The 21,636-nt window shown below is 46.2% G+C and overlaps 1 protein-coding gene across 1 annotated transcript in view; it reads right to left on the minus strand.

Annotated features, from left to right (window-relative positions):
• FAT4 (FAT atypical cadherin 4) overlaps positions 1–19,499 on the minus strand; it is a 123,874-nt gene extending 104,375 nt beyond the window's left edge. Inside the window, exon 1 of the mRNA XM_032109041.1 lies at positions 14,211–19,499. Within this exon, the coding sequence (XP_031964932.1) occupies positions 14,211–19,499 (5,289 nt within the window). The remainder of the gene's footprint in view (positions 1–14,210) is intronic.
• Between the last annotated feature and the right edge of the window lie 2,137 nt (positions 19,500–21,636).

Here is a 21,636-nt window from a genome sequence, read left to right on the forward strand (position 1 = left end):
GCTCTCAACCAGGAGCCCTCTGTGCCTGGGGAAAATCCCTTTCCAATCAGCCAAGTGCTCATCCTCAGTAACCACTGAGGCTGTGGACAACCCTGACTTGTCCTGGAGCCCTGGGAGCTACATTCCTTCATTCCACTCATTCCTGGACCCCATTATCCACCCAGGCAGGTCTGTAATGAGGGAGCTGTTGCACCACTAACTAAGTCTTTAAATAACTTTTTTATATTTTTTGGCACATTTGTTGCAAGGCACAGTTAAAACCTGACCACTACAACATTTCTGGCTTCAAAATAATAGCTACTAAACACAGACATTATGTTGTTAAAAATTAAGTGCACAAGTTTCTGTTTGATTAAAAAAAATGTTGAGTAACTATGAAAAAAAAAATATAAGGATGGATAACAGAATTTTACAGACAAATTTAAAAAAATAATAGATGAAGACTCAGTATAGAGAAATTTCTAAAGAAAATGGGGTTATTCTGTGGCTCTGGTTATGTCCAGGATACAGCACAGTGGCCCTTCCCATTGAGGGCAAGGTCCAGCCTTACAGAGGTATCCCTTCCCACCCCAAAACAGGCACAAAAGAAAGGAACCAAGTCCTAGGAGACTGCCCAGATGCTCCAAACCTGTTGAATGCTTTTATACCAATGTCCAACACAGGCCATTTTCAGAAAATAAAGCCACTGTCACCATAAAAATTAATGCAAACCAGCCTGGAGCAGAATTTACATTCCTCAAAAGACAGTAAATCCTCAAGACAAGAGACCACCAGACCATCTCATCAGCACGTCACCATCCCACCAATGTTTTCAAAATCCAGGAGAGCCAGACAAAACCTAGCAGCCTGTAACACAAACAATCCCTCAGAAGTATATGTTATGCTCAGACTTGAAGCCACAAATCTTTCTGAAGAGATATTCACACGCTGTAAGAGACCTAATTCCACCCTCTGTCATGATAATGCTAAATTTCAAATGCTTAGGTGTGCACAAGCTGGCACTTGGGAAACTCTCACTGGCTGAGCTTAATAACTTCGAGGGAAAATGACTTTTAGGGGACTCATTAGATGAGAACATTGAGCTGGAAGCTACTGATGGGCATTGACTGTGTAAACCTACAATGGCGTATTTATAAAGCAGTTCAGCGTGGGATATCTCTTTCAAAACACAAATTAAAGTCATCCCATTGAAGCTAGCCTGGTGTAACTTTCAACGTAAGTCTATACATAACATCTGTTAAATGGATTCGAGACTGCCACTACATTACATAAACTTTTGTCCTTGTAAAGCTGTGGTGAATCACACAGCTATACCCTACTGTTCTCCTTCACATGACTGGGGGAAAGACAGAAAAAACCACAGCAATTTCCAAAGTGCTATCAGCTAACATAATGACAGCTCTTCCCCGAAAGAGCAGAGTTTCCCAACTTCTCTCGAGACCCCTGGTTTAAGAGCAGAGAATTGCAACTGATGTCGTTGAACAGGAACACAAATTGTGGTGTCCCACACATCAGGGTATCTCCAAAACACTGGATTTGTGTAGGATCCATTCAAGAGAGATGTAATTACACCTTTCAGCAAGCTTCAATCATTGCTGGTGGTAACCAACAACAGGGAATTACAAGTGGAATATGATAGCCATTGTCAACTGCTTTGGGCAAGGTTACGATTCCCTTACTTATAGGACAAAGTTCTCATCTCCCCAGATGACAAAAAAAATCTCACATTAGAAAGGGCATGTCTCGAGCCTCGTTACTTTTCACCAAGCACTTAAAAATGTCAAGCCAGAGCAACTGTCAATTGGCTTAGAATTGGTAAAAACTTACCAAATCCCTGGTTTGCAATTTCAGTGGAGCAAAACACAAAAAGAAGTGTTGGTAAATCGTCCAGTGTAGGTGTTACTTAACCTAAAATCCATGGATTGTGACAGCTTTTCTCTCCCAAAACCACCAAATGACCTGCAGCACACATGATTATGTTAAGATCTTGATAGCTATCACATGGAAATTAATGTTTCTGGCTACATTTAGTATATTGTGAAATATTTGCCTGTTTTTATTGTGCACAACAACAACAACTCCAGCTGTGCCTCTTCTACATTCTTTTATAACCATTTTATATGCTCAGTGGGGGGACAGAAAAAGAATTTAGTTAATCATTAAGCTTTTTCTTTCCAAAAGCAAGCCATGCTGACTGTCCCAATTAATCAATGTCTGTGGAAGTTGCAAAGGAAATTTAATGCACTGTTTCTGAATCCTTTATTCAAAGCACGAGCCTTCTGGTTTTCAAATGAAGAAATACACAGACAGCCATGTATTTGCTATAATCATAATAAAATTGATTTTGGAGTGGTGGTGAAAGTTATCTCTCAGCCTACTAAAAGCAATTCTTTCATTCCAATAAAACTTTCTCAAATGAAAATTAAAAAAAACTATGGAGGAGATTGCCACAAATATCATTAAGTATTATGAACCACTGAATTTCACACAGTCAGTTTCATACCTTTCCATCTGCAGGTGAAGATGGAGCCACAGAAAGGTGGACCTGTCGCCACCAACCTGCTCTCAAGCACTCCAGAAGGATTTGCTGGTTGCTGTTCCCAGTAGAAACAGAAACCTGCATCTACTATGGGATCCACTACCAAAACTTAGCCAAATCCCAAATACAGCGGCTTACTTGAAGCAAGGCACGCAGGTCCCAGCATAGACATCAAGTACCTACCCCAACATAAGTCAGACAAAGCAGCTAGTTTTTGACTTCTTAAAACTATGCCACAACAGAAAGCCTCTGAACTAATACTAAATTATTTTTAGCTATATGAGCAGGGAGCAGCGTTAGTTTACAAATTAATTTCTAGAGTTCGACTTCTCGACCCAGGCTCCCACAAAGCTGCTCCCCATTAAGCTGCCCTGTAGCCCACTTCACAGCAAAATTTATCCCTAGTTCTTTTCCTTGGAGTACTGTGCTAATACCACTGTCTTCTATTCCTTTTTACAGACCTACAGCCATGTAAAGTGCCTAATTAGAGACTCCAGAACGTCTTGATTTCCTTATTTCCTTGGCAAAGGGCAAGCTTTTTGTTAGATGTTTCATGTTTACCCCGTGTCACTTTCAATATAGATTTTAATTTACACAAATAGGAGGTCTTTCTCATGTACTCATGGCCTTATTTTCTGCTTGGTTATACCAATGTAAATTAAGAGCAATTCAGCTAAATAAAATAGAGTAACAGCAAAGGAAAATTAGCATAACTCAAAGGAAAGCCAGTCTACTGTTTAGTAATTATTTCTTTCATATACTCCAGATTCTCATGCTCATACACCCTTTAGAGAGCCAAAGCTGTAATAACAATGTTATATTTTCACAGAAAAAAAAAAAGTAGCATTTTCCTACTCACACAAAGAAGCTATTTTTTTTTTTTTTTTTAAAGATAAGGGAATGTAGCTGGGCTGCATTTATTTTTCTATTTGTACAGTGGTAGCCACAATTAATAATAATATTATGGTGTATTTTTAGAAGAGACTGTTTGCACATGTGAGACCTCATGGCATCAGAAAAGCATGTTCATTTTTATTGCACTAAATCTCAGAAAGAAAGACTGCCTCCCTCCATCAGTTTTGGGCAGCTTTACTGTTGTAAATTGTATTTCCATGGGTGTTTTGAAAACAGATACATGTGGGATGGTCAGGTCAAGGAAGGGCAAAAGGAATATCTAGAAGACAACAGACCAAAATAGCCCTGACTTGGATGCAGCTTAGTTACACCATTAGGAGTATGACTTCAATATCTTCACTTCTATGAAAAACAACTGTGATATTTCAACTTAATGACTGAAAATTTAAAAAAGATATAGAAAATGAAATTTATTTGCCCTAATGTGAAGTCTCATGTACCATTTTTCTTCCATGCTCACCAGGAAGAGCATCCTGCTGATTTCCAGCTGTCACAAGCAGGAGAACATTACTGCCATCATTTACAAGACAAGAGTCTTAGGGCCCTCTAAAGAAATTGCCTCTTTAAGACTTTGCTTTAAATAGATGGAGGGAAAAAAGGTCTTGCTTCCACTCCCTTCTCCTCAGCCTTGCCCTGATAAATGGTGTTGCTCATGGGTGGAACAGCTCTGACAGACTTGGAACAGCCATTGTGTCTGATGGCAGGGATTTATTTCTGCAAGCAGCTTAAAAGTTCAGACATGACATTTCCAGATAGTGGCAACCAGTTAATTTCTAGAACAATAAATAACAAATGCTAAGAAGAACTGGGCTTTGCTCAGATTAAGAGTCTGTAGGACTTGCTCTTCCTTAACACATTCCTGTCCTGCAGTGGCTTGGCCTCTTCCTCCAAGCAAACTGGAGGCAGAGCTGGGCACCACCTTATTGGAGGAGAAGGCATTATTTGTACATGTGTATCTTTTGTATATCCACATATACACCTGATGTTTATACACAGACATCATAAAGCAAGGCAATAAACAAATACCCACGGTAATTAATCACCTGGGGGCCCAGGAGACACGAAGGGGCCATGTAAGAGGAGAGCTGGTCATGAGCAGAGGCAGCCACGTGCTGTCAAGGCTTCTCAGTCCAATTTTTTGGAGCTACTTTCAGCAGTGGACGGGGATTTTTCTATTAGCAGATAAGAACTGAAGGTTGGACAGCATGACATAAATCCCTGAAGATCCATTATTGTTCATTTGTTACAGAAACACAGAAACCTAAAAGGAGGGCTTAGCTCCAGCCTTTGGCGTCCTACCGAGAAGGAGTATTGAATTTACACAACTCCTTTCCTATGCTGTAAAATGTATCAAAATAAACATCTTATACAATGCAGTTGTCTTCCTCCCCTCTTACCCGTCCCTCACACACAAACTCAAAACAGTGCCCAGGAGAAAAAAAGCCCAAAAAACAACACAATAAGAGACACCTTTATCAGCCTCAGCCATCTGCGTTCCTTTAGTCTGATCCAAGTGTTTTGGCAGGCATGTGTGCAGCTTGCTCCTACCCCACATCATCCTGCCCTGCAAGAAACAGTCCCCTCCCTCTTCCTCCCGTCTCTGCTGGCGTGGGTCAGGCAGCCTTCTGAGTCCCTTAATTCCAGGACTTGAAATAACAAGGTATCAGTGCATACGTTTCACTAATTATGATCTCAACACAATCACTTAACCTCATGCCGAGGAACTACAACCCCACTTGGTACCTTGGCCCAAAAAACAAAACAGATGTCAAAAAACCCACACAACTTTCAGTGCTGACCATAGGAATTATTTGGAGCTTAGAAATTTATAGGTAAAAATAAAATAAACCAGGCTAATTCCTCAAAAGTTTGAAGTGCAGGAGTTAAAGGCACTGTTAGAGAAAGAAAACAATGGTAAGAAAATCACCACCACCATAAATCAGTTTCCAGACAATCTGACATGACCCTACTGGGGTTAAAAATCTGGATTTTCATTAATTTGTTCACCGAAATCATAAAGGTTCAAATTCTTTCCTCAAAGCAGACAGGCATAAAAACTTTATAAGGCAACTTTCAAAGGGAATAGAATCATGCTCAGAAAAAAAGAGTCATTTAAATACACACAGAAATGCAGGTCTCAAAAGAGTAAGACTGCAATAAACTACAGAGTTTGCCTTCTGTTTCTAAACAGCCTTGTAATTGCAACATGTCTTCAATATTTCAGGAAGCATGACATTTTGATCGATTAAAAAGAAACCTTGTATTGAAAAGAATAAAGAATGAAAACAGGGAAAACACCAGGAAACCTGAAGTGTAATATTACAGAAGAAAACCCCTATGGAAAATTCGAGCTTTAAGCACATATACTACAGATGTGCAGCACCGCTCTGGCATCTTATTTATCCCTCTGAACTACTTCAGGAGAATTCTCTCAATTTATCAAAAATGATCCAGAAAGGAGTTGACATGAAAAGCACTCAGCTCAGCTCTCTCCCCGGCTCCCCAAGGAACAATCTATCTCCTAGTACACTGCAAGGGAAATAGCATCACGTATTTCCCCATACACAGTGCCCATGGCAAACCCACCCCCTCCAGCTTCAAATAGTGGGTTTTTTCTGTCTTAATACACATAGATGGCCTGTGATGTGAACTCTGTTTTTCCCTCTCCCCAGCTCCTTTGGGATGCTACACATCAAATTCTTATTTTGAAAGCCAATTAGCATGGCTCTGTGTAATTCAGCGCTATCTAGTGTTGGATGCTACTTAAATTAATTTGGTACAAGTAGGATATAAATTCTGTTCCATAGCTTAGAAAGAGGACTACACATCTGGGTAGGTGAAACATCATACACATGTTCTTAGAACTAAGAGACTTCTTCTGGGTTATATGTCAGGAAATATTGCAGCTACCAAAAATAAAATATTTGCCTTAAAACCCAAAGACGACTAGATATGAAGCACTTGCTGAAAATCTTAAATTAATGTTCTACTCATTCATATTTTAGACAAAAAAAAAATCTTGAAAAGGCTTCAGAAGCATTAAAATTCAAAGGTCTCCAAAGAAACCCTTAAAGAAAAAAACTTAAATGATTTTATAACCAAAACTAACACTCATTAGCATAACTCATTGGGTAGAAAGTTGTCCTTTGTTATTTTTTGCTTCAACAGTAGATAATAAACTCACATAAGAAGCAGTATCAGAAGAGAGTTATGAGCCAGCCCAGAGCAGCTCCGCATGTGAGGCCTGCCAGAAAGCCCCTGGCAGGATTGCACACCCTGCTTCCAAAGGCAGGACACGCACATGGGTGCTGCTGGCCCAGCTCTGCTCTCCAGGAGAGAGCTTGGGAATGAGTTGTGATGCTCCATCTGGTGATGGAGACCTCCAAAAGCAGCTGCTGTCATAACCCAGCTCATAAATCCCCTCTTCGTTCCCATCAGTGACAGAGACAGTCATGCTCAGTACTCTTAAGATGCCCCATAAAAGAGAGATCCAGCTAAGGGCCTGGAAAGGAGTCAACAGTAACTTGTAAAACACAAAGTCTCCAGCTCGTCAGTTTTATCTGTGCCGTTCATACAGAACTAAATAAGGAGTAGGCAGAATTAAATTCTTATTTACTACTTCTTAGTAGATGACACGAGGGCTGGAGCACCTCTTCTGTCAAGACAGGCTGACAGAGCTGTGGTTGTTCAGCCTGGAGAAGGGTCCAGGGAGACCTTAGAGCACCTTCCAGTTCATAAAGGAGCTACGAGAGAGCTGGAGAGGGGCTATTTACAAGAGTTAATATATGGCACACCACAAACCTATTCCCATTGGTTTCACTTAAAGATCTGTGAGAAAAACCCTGTCTTCGTGTTTCAGCTCTGTTAGAGAACCCAAATCAGCTTCACAGGGCTCTTAGGAGTCATATTCCCTCACATGGCCACTGCAGGGAACCCAAACTCGGCCATGGGATGATGCCACCTCTAGGGCCAGAGTGTAGAGGGGCGGGAAGATGACACACTGCAAGAAGACGCTCTTCTCCAAAAGCTCCTTCCACCTGTCTGAGCCTCAGAGCTGCTGAATGCCTTTCTGGCTGCAGGTCTGGATGGCTGCATTAATTGCAACAGAACCCTTACACATTTATTTAAGATCCCTGTGTCAATACAAGCCACAGCCTACCAACAGTGTGCATGTGTGACAGCTGCAGAATGTGAAAAAAAAATGAAATGCTAAGGCAAACTCGTTTCCATTACTTTTTGCGTAGCTGCTGGCACATAAATTACCACTTCATAACAGGCCCTTTGAAATTCTTTTGCATTAACTAATGCAACTCTCTGTATTTTTACAGTGTGATCATGGCTATCAGCTTCCATCTGTTCTACTGTCCTTTTGGAATGTTTTCGCTGTGAGGAAGTAAACAAAAATAGATCACTGTAAAAACAAACCTGCCTGACAGTCTAGACTGAGGGTCTAATTAAAAATAGGATTTATTAGAATAGAGAGAAACGTCGCAGTAAAACAAAGACACAGTTTCTCTAACATATCTGGTATTATTCTTGGCAAAGCCAAGTCAGGCTATAAATTCACTGAAACAAATCAGGATGGCACTGATGCACTATTCTGATCGAGCATCGCTTTTCCAGACTTCGGGAATGCGTTAGGAAAACTCTTTGTTTCACTTCACTTTTAGTCACCATAAATTCCTTTTTTAATTGGAACACGAGAGCGTTAGGGCTTGTCTCCACACAAGGTCTTGCACAGAGTAAGAAAGCAAACTGAGTTAACAGCAATGCTACTCCTCTAGTCTAGACACAGTTAAAACAAACTGTACCAGCAGAACTATGTCATGCCAAGGGCTTGCTTTGATATAAATTAGATGGACACCTTGCTCCTGGAGGGGTGGGAAGTGGCAATTCAAATTTGAAAAGACTCAGAACACGGAAACTCCTGCCAGTCAAAAGGGAACGAGCATCCTTCGGTGAGGTGCAGTCTCAGAGAAACCGCACAGGAAACAGGACAAAACAGCAGCAAAGATCTCAGACACCACCACCAACACCGTCTTGCCCCAGTAAAGACACAGGTGAGGGCTGGGGACACCAAGAGGGCAAGCAGGCATTGGTGACCAACTTCTGGAGCAAATGAGCAGCCACTGACTGCTTCACCCAACACATGGAAAGAACCCTGCACTCCCTCAGCCCTGGGGCTATCATTTTACATGGAAAAGGACTCACTTATTAACATTGATAGAGCCCAAGAGCCACTTGGAGATTTGTATGAAGAATTTAACACTTAGCAAAAATAAGCACATGAAAATTTTGCCCTCTTTTTTTTGGCTATTATTTCTACTGTTTGCATTAGAGACGCATGAAAAATAATATTTTCCGTAATAAAGAATGTTGTTTTTAGAAGTCTAGTGATTTTTACCATAAAAATTATGAAGTGACCTCACATGCAAAAATGCTCAAAGGCTGCTAAAATAGCAAAGAAATGAGAAATTCTAGATATTAAGAACACATAGCAAGACAGAATCATTAAAGAAATTAGAGAGGATTAAAAAAGGGCCAACTTTGAACCAAAACACACAAATTAGTTTTGAATAGTTTTCCACATAAGGAACATTCATCTCCCACTCTAGTTCAAGGACAACTTAGAGATCCTTTTTCAGATCATGCACGTGACAGCAGTAACTTAAATCATTACACGTTTCTTGGAATCAGCAATATCAGCTCTAGGAAGAAAAAAAAAAAGTGTCTTTGGAGCTGGGACAAGGCAGCAGATTTTCATTGTTTACTCCAACATTTCATAAGCAGCTTCCTTTGTCAGGCAACAATTGATGTGCCATGTATCATTAAAGAATGAACCAATTTATAAATAGCATGAATACAAGGAGAACCCCATTGTTCTTATTTCTGCTGGTAAATATGAGACATGCCAGATAAGACTTCTCTGAAGTGGGTTTCAAATTCCCTTACTAAATTTAAGGCCTTCCACTAGCCAGCTTGGCTAGAGAAGTAGCACCTTCAGTGTCTGGCCCCACCAGGCCACCCCTTTTCCTCTCTCAATCAGATGAGGAGTGACACCACACCTCTGAAGCAGTACCTGCCCAAGGAACGCAGGAATGACACAGAGCTACCTCAGCCACACTACGTAGCCTGGACTGAGACAAAAAGCTCCACATCAGCTATTTACACCGTGCAATCCTGGGTTTGTGAGCATAGCTGCAGTTCATACTGAGTCAAGGCAAAATGTCCTGTGATTTTCTTCCCGGGAAGCCAGGGCCATTCATTCTGCTTGTCTTCATTAATTTCCAGATCTTTACTAAGCCAGCAGCAAGCACTGTCTGAAACCCCCACATCTTGCCTGAATAAAGAACAATCTCCCAGCTTGGAAGTCCAAGACTCCCAACAGTGTCAATCATGAAGTACTCACAAGATGAAGCTACAAATGCTCAAGTGCAGAAGAAAACCCAGTGTCTCATTTCTCCCTTTCTGCAAAAGAAGACATCTCTTTTGAGAGGGTATTAACATTCCCAGGTAAAAAGCACTAATGGGATCACTGATCTGCCTCTCCAAGTATTTCCATTTTCAAATCAATACCATCACTAAATCTTTCATTTGAAGTCTATTCACTCTCCTCATTTACAGCCTTCTCCTCCTTTCCTTGGAAATGATGAACCTATTTAAAGTATATGAAAAATCTTGAACTGAACGAGGAGTTCACCTCCCGAAGTGTTACCCCCTCTCAATTGGCACAGATGATATATACATCACTATAGATGATATATAGAGGGACTGTTGGTTCCTAGCAAACCCACAGCTCCCTTCAAGGAAGCCACCCACTGAAGAGTTAAACATGCTAACTGGAGATCCTGTCTAATTCCTCCTAATCCCTGGTAACACAGCACAGAAGATGAGGTATTGTCCCTGGGTTCCTGTTATTGCTGCCAGACACAAACCAGGGTACAACACACGGCCACCCAAAATATCCCGCAGCACACGGTCCTTGTTTGGGGAGGCAGGACTGAGGGGAGTCCTGTGGTGTGCAAGTGATGTCAGTAGGCATTAGTCATTCTACATTAAATATAAAATCATGATGGTGAAACCCTCAGCCCTGCCCAAGAAGTTAAAAGAGAATTTATGTTGGAAAGCCAAGAGAAAGGAGTTTAGCAATTGCTGAGGGGTTTTTCCCTAGCAGGAACATTTAAAAAGGTATAGAATGGCAGACTGAAGGGATCCCTTCAGGACACCTACACTACTCTTTTTTACATGAGATCAACGGTGATGATGGTATTAACCTAATTATTAATACAACAGGGGGAAAAGCTAAGACTGATCACAAAACACATTCACACAATGTCAAATATTATCTGACACTGTTATATTACACCGTCTAGCTGTAAAATACACTGGAACAAGCACTTGGGTTTTCTTTACAAATCTCAATTATTTGGTATTTGAAGGAAACTTTACCACACTACTTGCACTTTTCTGACACACACCCCACTTTTCTCTCCATATACTAACAAACAGGGAAATATACACAAGATAAAAGCTAGTGCTAAAAAAAAAATAAGCCACAAGTTGTAAATAAACCTCTTTGTTTCCTGAACTTTTTGCTGTTACTTTACTGAAAATAACAGAAACCTTCAGTTTCAAGGCATGTCAGCTGCTTTGGGTTCAGCAAGGGATTCCCCACAGTCCTGCCATTGCAAAGCTCTGCCCTTGGGCACTTTATTCACAAAGCACTTACATACAACCCTGGGAGCTGTGCAGTCAGTGGGTCTTTAGTCTGATCCCATAGGGCAAACCCCAGGGATGAATGAGAAATATTGCAAAGATACTTTCTTCTTCAATTACAGCACTAGGTGAACCTTTTCCATATATTTGATATTATTTGAAAAAAGAAATAAAATAAATTAGTGACAGAATTTAGGGAAAAAATAATCACACCATTTCCCAAGGACAAGGATTAATTCACTTCTAGAGCAAGTGGTTTCACACAAGTCTGCTCTTCTTTTATACTGCCTGTTGGCAAGACAAAGCCTGGTCACTGTTTCAAAACTGTAAATATCTCTATTTCACACCAGGTATCTGTCACCCAAACCCATTGCTGGAGTCTGTACTAGACAAAAGATCTATTAACTTCCTTACTCCCTCTCTTCTCACCAGTCTCGGACAGCACATTTAGCACTGGGCAGCTCCCCATGCTCAGTGGTTCACTCACATGCCACGGTGCAATTAAGATGATTTCTGGCATCAGGGCCGAGAGTGTAGCAGGCAATGAAGAATAATCATGAAGACATTGTTAAGAATATCCTATCACTGTTTTTCCCTTTTCTTTAACCATAGGGAGACACAAAACCCAACATACTTTTCACAAGAGAAGGAAGAAAAAAGTACACAATATTCATGCTTTTCCCCACCCAAAAAAAAAAAAAAATCCAAACCAAAACCAACAAACAAAACCAAACAGAAAATAAACAAAACTTATACCCAGGTTATGTGTGCAGAGAGCTGTCAGATATAGTGACATCAGACCTACTGGGCTTTGTCTGCACACCTGCACTGATGTTTTACAACTTTTCTTGGGGGAATCTAAAGTCAGCCAGTCTTCATCTCACCATGTATATACCATAAAAGAGTTGAAGACATTACAGACCAAAGAACACTTCAGTTTAGTGGCTGTAAATACTCCACAGGTTCCCACACATTTTTTGTCTCTCATCAGTGTTCTCGTTACACCACCAGTCAAACCATCACCTTAAAACCCAGGACTGGAATAAAACACTAAACCTTCTGGATTACACATTTGATGTGCAGATGACACAGAGCATGAGTGTGCTTTAAGGTGGGTTGCTCACATACTTGGGCACTGGCTAATCTTTTATGAAATAAGATTGACAGCAAACTCTTAAGATCAAAACATGTGCACCGCATACATCAGACCAAACTCTAAAAACATTGCCATCCAAAAGAAATGTGGATAAAAAGCTGAGTTGCTTATTCAGCACCCACTGACAGTCAGCTTGCACAAAGAATGTCACTGCAGTAGTTCTTGTGCTGGACAGCAAAAGCCTTCTAGAGAAATCCCATCAGTTAAGAGAAAGACTGCATATGGTTATGTTTTTGAAAGTTGAAAGCTGATTATAATTTATAATACATTTATAGGGAAGCACAGTAAGCTAATTACATTTGGGAGAAGACACATTTTAGAGGCTATAAAGACTCAACCAGTAATAGGAAATTCTAACTCCCAATTATGCCTCTCAATGTTCTTTACAGAATAAAACATTTGCTTGTGATTTCAGACGCCGTTTGTATTCAACAATATAAAAGTTGTTTGCAATTTCAATGGTTGTTCTCTTCCCTGCTCAGCAAATACTCATGTTAAGTGCTTCTACAACGTGTAAGAATACTGCAGCCATAGGGTTGGGTCTCCTATGAGTCTTTCCCCAGTCAAGAAACTCTGCTCATACTCAGGAGTTGAAGGGTTATGATCCAAATACCTACTGACAAAGGCCTGACCCTCAAAACAACTGTACATCAAGACAAAGTATGACATAATAAGGAAAAAATTATAAAGGTGTATCTTTTAAAAATTGCTGGCAGGTGTACAAAGACATGCACAACAGGAATATTCTCATAAAAGTGGCATGAATCATTTAAACCAGCAGCACTACTAAAACAGGTCATTTTCCAATACACCACTGTTTGTCAAAACATGACCATCACCAGCACATTGCACACACACCAGGACGGGATCACATCTCTGACATGGAACAATGCTCAAATTCCCTGACAATCACTTCAGAGATATCTGTCACTGCCATTAGAGGAGAGCAAGGTTACACACCTACACAGATCATACTTAACCTGCAGAAGAAACAACAAAAAAGCAGCTATGAAGAGAAAGAATCCACAGCTGCCAAGTAAGAATCGGAAACACCGCTTTTGCTAAAATCAAACAGAAAAAAACCCCAAACCTGCAAACCACAGTATCAAAACTAAGACTTAAATCCCAGGAGGAAGTATAGCTGGGGGATCTGTAGGGCTGTGCAGTGCTGCAGGAGTATGTTCAGCCAGAGAGGGAAATAGTTGAACCACTACACACTACCAGCATCCTCTGCTGGCTGAGCCACTCAGCAGTGCCAGCCCCAAATTTCCAAGGAATGGCAAGTCAAAGGCTCATGGCGAAGTGCAGAAGGCAGCTCCAGGAGATGCTGCAACTTAAAGCAAACACAGCACTTCTTTTCACACCTGGCTTCTCAGTATTGCCTCAGAAGACAGCAGGAATGGTGTGAATGATCAGCTCTGTGACTCAAGACAGAGCAAATAAAACACTTGTACTTCACAGATGACGTTTCAAACCTCTTTTCCACCCTTTGCTTTTCAAGTCAAAGGCAGAAAACCTTTAAAGACCCTTCAGTCAAGGGTCTCTGATTTCCCCAGTTACTGTGTTCAGCTTCGTGATAAGGAAAGTTTCCAACTAAAATGTTACACTTTCACCACCTGTCACATCCAAGAACAGAAACAAGACCATTTTCATACTCATCAGTGAGTTAGGTAAAAAAGTAACCTAAACTGGAGGTGTGTGAGGAGACCTACTATCCCAGGGACTTAGCTAGGCAGGGATGGCAAGAACTTCCATGACTGGAGACACTACATGAGCTTTTCAGAGCCAGTTCTCGTGTCCAATACTGCAATGAAAGGCCAATCATAACCCCCAAATTACACAGGAGTAAAAAGACAGGAAAATAAGTACTGAATAACCCTTTACCTCTGCTCGTTGCGTGCGGGGCAAAACAGACGACTTTTCAATGGCGTAAACATCCACCAGGTAGAGTCGTGCTCCTTGCTCCCTGTCCAGAATGGCAGCAGTCTGGATGACCCCAGTGTGGCGCCCGATGGTGAAGAGGCGTCCAAGGCTCTTGTCATCACACCGAACGGACACAATGTAATATTCCACCTGCGCCTCAGAGCCCCGCGGGCTCGCCGCTTCCAGGGATATCACGTTTGTCCCAATGGGCTCGCCCTCTTTCAAGATGGTGATGTATTTGGGCTGAGTGAAAACAGGCCCGTCAACCCCTTGCAGAATTATAGTCATCTCAGTGGTGGATTTTCTCCTTTCGGGGCCGAGGTCAGTGGCAGAAACTATGAGATTGTAGATGAGCTGAGAAGGCACCAATGCTGAGGCTACTCTTAAATCTCCGCTGTAGCGATCCACAATGAAGGTTTCAGTATCTCCATTGACTATCTCATATTCCACCTCCCCATTGGCACCCTCGTCAGGATCCGCAGCAATAATTGTGGTTAGGATTGAACCGATCACAACCGAGGGGTCAGCTGCGAGGGCGTTTTGTGATATGAACACAGGGACATTGTCATTTTGATCTGTCACCAGAATGGTCACGTTCTTGAGAGCAAATCGCCTGGACTCCACAGGAACAGCCTGATCAGTGGCTTTGACTGTTAACTCAAAGAGATTGGCAAACTCCCGATCGATTTCAGCATTGGTAAATATCGTCCCTCTCACTTCATCTATACGGAAGTGATTCCCCCTTGGCATCTGCTGGATGATTGCATACGTTAGCTGCCCGTTAATATCCGCATCAGGATCATGAGCAGTCACAGAAATTACAGAGCTACCCACAGGAACGTTCTCAACAATTGATTTAAAGATGTCTCCCGGAGGAAAGTGAGGAGGGTTATCATTGAAATCCCTAACGTGTATTACCACTGACATCGTGGAGGACCGCGGGGGCCTTCCTTGGTCTTTTGCTGTTATGTTTAGCTTATACAGAGATTGTGTCTCAAAGTCCAGTTTCTTGGCAAGAAAAATACTCCCAGTGTTGGGACTGATGCTAAAGGTCCCGTGATTGTTTGTCCCTGTAATGCTATAGTGGAGGTCAGCATTATCACCTGAATCAGAATCAGTGGCAGTGACAGATGACACCAGTTCACCAACCCTCATATTTTCCAAGACATCCACTAACAAGGTTGATTTAGGGAAGGAAGGGCTGTTGTCATTTTCATCCAGTACATCAATGCTCAACATGCAAGTTGAGCTTAGGGAAATGGCTCCAGAGTCTACTGCTTGGATGACAAGGGAATACGATGCAGTAGCCTCATGATCTAGTTTGCCTACTAAGGTCACTTGGCCTGTGCTGCTATCTATTGCAAACTGATTTTCTTCATTTCCCTTAATTACAGAGTAGTGAATCAACCCATTAACCCCTTCATCAACATCTGAGGCAGAAACTCGCAGCACCTGTGTCAGATTTGCTGCCAATTCTGATATAGTAGCTTGATAAAGATCTTTCAAAAATTTGGGGGCATTATCATTGATGTCTTTCATGTAGATCTGCACAGTTGCCTGATCCTTTAGGGGCTTCGGCAACCCCTGATCTGTTGCTATTACTGTGAGACTAAATACTGCAGCTCCCCTCTGTCTCATAAGAGCTTCTCTGTCAAACTGATGAGTGCTTCTGATTTCCCCAGTTACTGTGTTCAGCTCAAAATCTGGCTGCATATGCTCAAATGAATACCTGACCTCACCATTTGGCCCAAAGTCTTTATCTACAGCATTTATTTTACCCACATACGACCCGCCTCTCTGCTCCTCTTCAAAATAAAACACATAGTTGGTACTGTTGAACAGGGGCCTGTTATCATTTACATCCTCCAGAATCACAGTAACGTTCACAGTAGCATTGAGTGGTTCTACTGCTCTATCAGAGGCAACAACCAGTAAAACGTATCTTTCCTGAAGTTCACGGTCCAGTTCACTTTTTATATACAGCTGACCATCTGGGAATATGCCAAAGGCATCCCCAGCATTTCCTTCAATTATACTGTAAGCTATTTCACCGTTCACTCCCGAGTCTTTGTCAGAAGCCTGTACCTTAAAGAATCTGGAATTTACAGGCTCTGACTCCAAAATAGTAGTTTCATAGGAAAGCTGGTCAAAAACAGGCGGGTTATCATTTACATCATGGACAGAGACAGTCAGGATAAAGTTGGAAGACAGCTGAGGCACCCCCATATCCGAGGCCAGGATTTCAACCTGGTAAGACCCAGCATTTATGTCAAGTGGCCCCGTTAAGCTTATAGCACCAGTTTTTTCATTGATTGAGAACAAGCCCTTTGGGTTTTGCTTAAGGCTGTAAAGGACCATGCCATTAACACCTTCATCAGGATCAAGAGCTTTGGCCTGGAATATGGTATGCCCAGCTTTCCAGTTCTCAACAACATTTACACTTTCCACCACGTGAATGAAGTGTGGGGAATTGTCATTTAAATCTTTGACAGTTATATTGACCACGGCATCGCCCGTTATCGCCCCACCTCTAGCAACCACCTTCAGCTGGTAAAACGCCTGCTCCTCCCTGTCAATAATACTGGCTGTGGTGATCTGCCCCGTCACCCTGTTGATGGCAAACACGCCCCTCTGGTCACCTGTCGTAATGAGGTAACTGATATTGGTGTTGAGGTCCATGGTGGAAGCAAAAACAGTACCCACGTGGTAACCCAGGGCAACATTTTCAAAGACAACAAAACTGTACATGCCCTGGCTGAAAACAGGGGGGTTGTCCTGGGTGTCCAAGACAGTGATGGTGACAATGGCTTGGTTCTGTGACTGAAGATTCCCACCATCAGTGGCCACAATCTGCAACTGGTAAGCAGTTTTCTCCTCCCTGTCGAGGGCTATTTTTGTTGTGATGACCCCTGTCTGGCCATGGACCTGAAACCTGGAGGTATCTCCAGCTGAGATGCTGTACTTGACTGTCCCATTGGGTCCCAGATCGGGGTCCGCAGCAGACACGGTGGTCACATAGGTTCCAGCTGGCTCATTCTCTTGGATATGGGCAAAATACTGAACGGGGTAAAACACAGGGCTATTGTCATTCACATCCAGGATGGTCACATTAACTCGGGCTATCGAAGAAAGGGGAGGAGAGCCCAAATCAGTAGCCAAGACCTGCAGGGAGAAGTGAGACTGCTCCTCCCGGTCCAGCTGCGAGATGGTGCTGAGCTTGCCCAAAACCGGGTCCAAGCGAAACATCTGGCGAGGGGTCACAGACGAGGGGCCAACTGCTGCCAGGGCTGGCTCAGCTTCCTGCAGGGAGAAGCGGACGGTCCCATTGTCCCCCAGGTCCCCATCGGTGGCACTTAGGACAAGCAGCTCAGTTCCTGATGGGGAGTTTTCAGCCAGGGACACCTGGTAGCCCTCAGGTTGACCGAAGCGAGGCTTGTTGTCATTGACATCCAGGATGGTCACAACCAGCTGTGCGTAGGAGAATTTGGGCTGCACCCCCTGGTCACGGGCACTGACGTTGAGCACCACCTGAGAAGCAGTCTCCCGGTCCAGCCTGCTGGAGCTGGATGTCCCCGCAGTATGCCCAGCAGTGCCACCCTCAGGGCCGGCTGTGGTGACCAGCCCGCTGTGCTCGCTGATGCGGAACCAGCCCAGCTCATTGCCCGAGACAATGCTGTACTTGAGGTTGGCGTTGAGGCCCGAGTCACGGTCTGTGGCACTGAGGCCCCGCACGTAACTGCCCAGGGGCACGTCCTCACTGATGTTCACCCTGTACACCGACTGCCCGAAGACAGGCGGGTGGTCATTGATGTCATTCACAAAGATCACCAGGCTGGCCACCGAGGAGCGGCTCACGGGAGCTGCCACCGCTCCATCAGGGGAAAAGACAGAAGTGGGGGAGCCTGGAGGTGGTGGTGGGGCCCCGTAGTTATCCGCCACTGCCACGGTAAGGTTATAGGCCGGGATGCGTTCCCGGTCCAGCGCGGCCGCTACCTTGATAAGGCTGAGGTTGGGTACCTTACTGCTGTGCACCTCAAAGTGCCGCTGCTCGTTTCCCGCCAGGATCGACACGGAGATGTTCCCGTTGGCCGCGGGAGAGTCGGCATCGCTCACCGTCAGCAGGGCCACCACTGTGCCAGGGGCCGCGTTCTCATCCACAGAGGCAAACCGGGAGGTGGCCGGGAAGTAGCGGAACTTCACCCGGGGCTCGTTGTCATTGACATCGAGCAGGCGAATGAGGGCCTCGGCCCGGCCGCTCAGCGCCGGTACCCCTCGGTCCATGGCCTGGACGGTCAGCGAGTACTGCTGCCGCATCTCGTAGTCCAAGCGCTCACGGATGCGGATCACCCCACTCTCAGGGTCCACCTCAAAGGGGAGGCTGCCAGCCCCGTCCCCAGCGCCGCTGCCATCACCTCCCTCCAGGCGGTAGCGGATGTCAGCATTGGTGCCCTCATCAGCATCAGCTGCTGTGACCTGGAGAACGCTGGCCCCGACAGGCGCATCCTCAGGCACTCGTGCCTGGTAAAGTGTCTGGCTGAAGATGGGTGGGTTATCATTGATGTCCTGGACAGTGACGTTGACCTGAAGGTACCCTCGCCGACGGGGCTCGCCCTTGTCCTCCACCTGCACCAACAGCTGGTAGGCGGGGGTGGCCTCCCGGTCCAGCCCTCCACGGGAAACCAGGTGCAAGAAAGCTCCCTCACCGCTGGGGTTGAGGGTGATGTTGAGGCGGAAGCGGCCCTCCTCGTTGCCGGCCACAATCCGATAGGAGCCGTGGTCCACACCATTGGTGCCACTGTCGGCGTCGGTGGCAGTGTCCAGGATAAGCTGGCGCCCGCTGCCCGTGTCCTCCTTGAAAGTCACCACGATGGAGGGGTCGGGGAAGACGGGCGCGTTGTCGTTGAGGTCGAGCACCAGGACGCGCACCTCGCTGGGGTAGGTGGGCTGGCTGGAGAGCACCACCAGGTCCACCACGTCGCTGGCCAGGCTCTCGCGGTCGATGGTGGCGCGGGTGTGCAGGGCGCCCGAGGTGGCGTTGATGGCGAACAGCTCGTGGTGCTCGCTCAGGCGGTAGGTGAAGCCGGGCCGGGTGGCGATGGTGCCCACCCAGGTGCCGGGCGGCTGCTCCTCCAGCACCCGGAACACCTGGCGCGGCTCCGCGGCGGCGGCGGCGCTCCCCAGCGGCGGCAGCAGCGGCAGCAGCAGCGACAGCAGCAGCGGCGGCCCGCGGGCGGCGGGGGGGCGGCCCATGGCGACCCGGGGGCGCAGCGCCCCGAGGGGGCGGCCAGGCGCCGCCGCTTGCCCCGCTCCCGCTGCCCTGCCCGCCGCCTCTCTCGGCACCCTCGGACGCTGCGCTCCGGACGCGAGCGGACCCGGCGGCGCGCCGCGCTCACGGGACGCTCCGGCTCTGCCTCTGCCGCCGCCGCCGCTCCTCCCGCCGCCGCTCCGGGGCTGGGGGGCGGCCGGGGGCGCCGCGCCGCATCGCCGCTCAGCAGCCGCCGCCGCTACCGCCGGGGGCCCCGCGGCCCGCCGCTCCCGCGCGGTGCCCGCCGCCCCGCCGGCATGCCCGGGCGCTCGGCGGCCGAGCCGGTCCGTGATCCGCGGCCGCCCGGACCCAACTTTGCCCGGCGCTCATGGATCCCGGCCCTCTTGACGCCCGGGCCGGCTCCCCCCACGGGCGCCCATTGGCCGCCGCGCCGCCCCGCCCCGCCCCCGGCCCGCCCCCCGCACCTGAGGGGCCGCCCCGGCGGGACCGGGACGAGCGGGCAGGGAGGGGAGCCCGGCCGTGCCGGGAGCGGGGCGCGGGTCCCCGGGACGGTCCCGCCTGGAGCGGGGAGCGAGCGGGAGCTCGGCGGGCCGGGCACAGCGGGTCGGGCTGCCCCGCACACCGGGGGTGGTGCCGCCGCTTACTTTGGAGGCAGTTGTGGAGGGAACTTGCGGGACCCGTTATCCCGGGAAGATGCGGCGCTGGCCGCGCCTCCCGCGGGCTGGCAGCGCCCTCTGCTGCCCGGCCGCGCCTGTCACCGCCCGGCGCGGCTCTCGGCAGCGGGGGAGCACCACCGGCATGCCGGAGCATCCCACGGGAACCGCATCCTCGGTCCAGCGAGCGACTGCCACGCCCGACCGAAAGCCCCCACCGTCCTCCATCCCAAAAAGCCTGTAAAACAGCGAGGAAGCTCCTTTTCCCTGCGGTGCTGCTGGAAGCAAAAGTTTTCGTTTTGTAGGCGTTGACCGTTAAATACAAGCGGGGTCGAGAACACAAATCTATAGACAGCAATTAAAGTGACAAGGTAAATGCAGCATAACCACCTGATGGATCAGCAAATTGCAGAGTTTATTCATCCCTGTGAGGGAGTTAATGAACATGGTAGTGTATTTTCCAGCATGGAAAAGTTGGAAAAGTGAGAAAAGAAGTGAAAGAAAGGGAGGAGAGTGTAGAAGGATAAGGTGTCGAATGCAGAATACTAGTACCCTGGATATGATGAAAAAAGGGAGATCAAATAAGCACTAGCACCAATCTTGACTGGAAGCAGTAAGGAGGAAGAGGTGGTTCCTGTTCCGTATTGTCATCTAGCACAAAGAGATACCTCGGGCCAGTAACTCCTGCAAATCCTCTAGGGGTGGAGCCTTACGCCCGCGACCAGCCCCGACCCTGGGGACCCTGCAGCCAGCTGTGAGGGACGGGGAGGTTGAAAGCCTGGTGCCCAGCCCTTCTCCCTGCATGTCAGGGCTGTTGTCGCAGGGAATCTTTCCTCTGGCACACAGCTGTCCTCAGCCTGTATTTAGTTTTTCGCTTTTCGGCGTCTGCTACCGACCGGGAGAAGGACTTTTGTGCCTCGAAGTGCTCTGCTTTTCCTAGCTGCACTAGTTCAGTAGGAGATAAGTTATCCACAATCTATCCTTGGTGTAAACACCTCCTTCTCTCTTGCGAGGAGCTGGGCAAGAAATCCATGAGACAACTAAGAATGGATCGCCCGTGCTGTCGCCTGCCTGGATCCACAGGCTGCCGCGGTCTGCACCAGTTCTTTGATATTTAACTCCACCTACAGGCGCGCATCGACCCTTGCCTGCAGCCAGCAAAAGTGTTCTCGAAAGGTGCTTTCTTCACTTGTATTACAAAAATGCTCGCAGTTTAGTTGATCCAGCAAAAGCCAACAGTGATATTCACAAAGAAATAAGATTATATAGGCTGGAGGGGGAAGGATTACCCACATAAGTTAACATCAGCCTTCACTAGAATAGATCTTCAAGCATTCACCACATCTTAATCACTGGAGTTTTTTCCTCACTACATGGGATTTTTCACGTCTGCCAGGTAAATTTGACCTCCAAGTCAAAAACACAGCACTGAGAATTATTCTGACACCCCCTGAAAGAGACTTTGGTT

This window comes from Corvus moneduloides, chromosome 5 (assembly GCF_009650955.1).
Source record: "Corvus moneduloides isolate bCorMon1 chromosome 5, bCorMon1.pri, whole genome shotgun sequence".
NCBI lineage: Eukaryota > Metazoa > Chordata > Aves > Passeriformes > Corvidae > Corvus > Corvus moneduloides.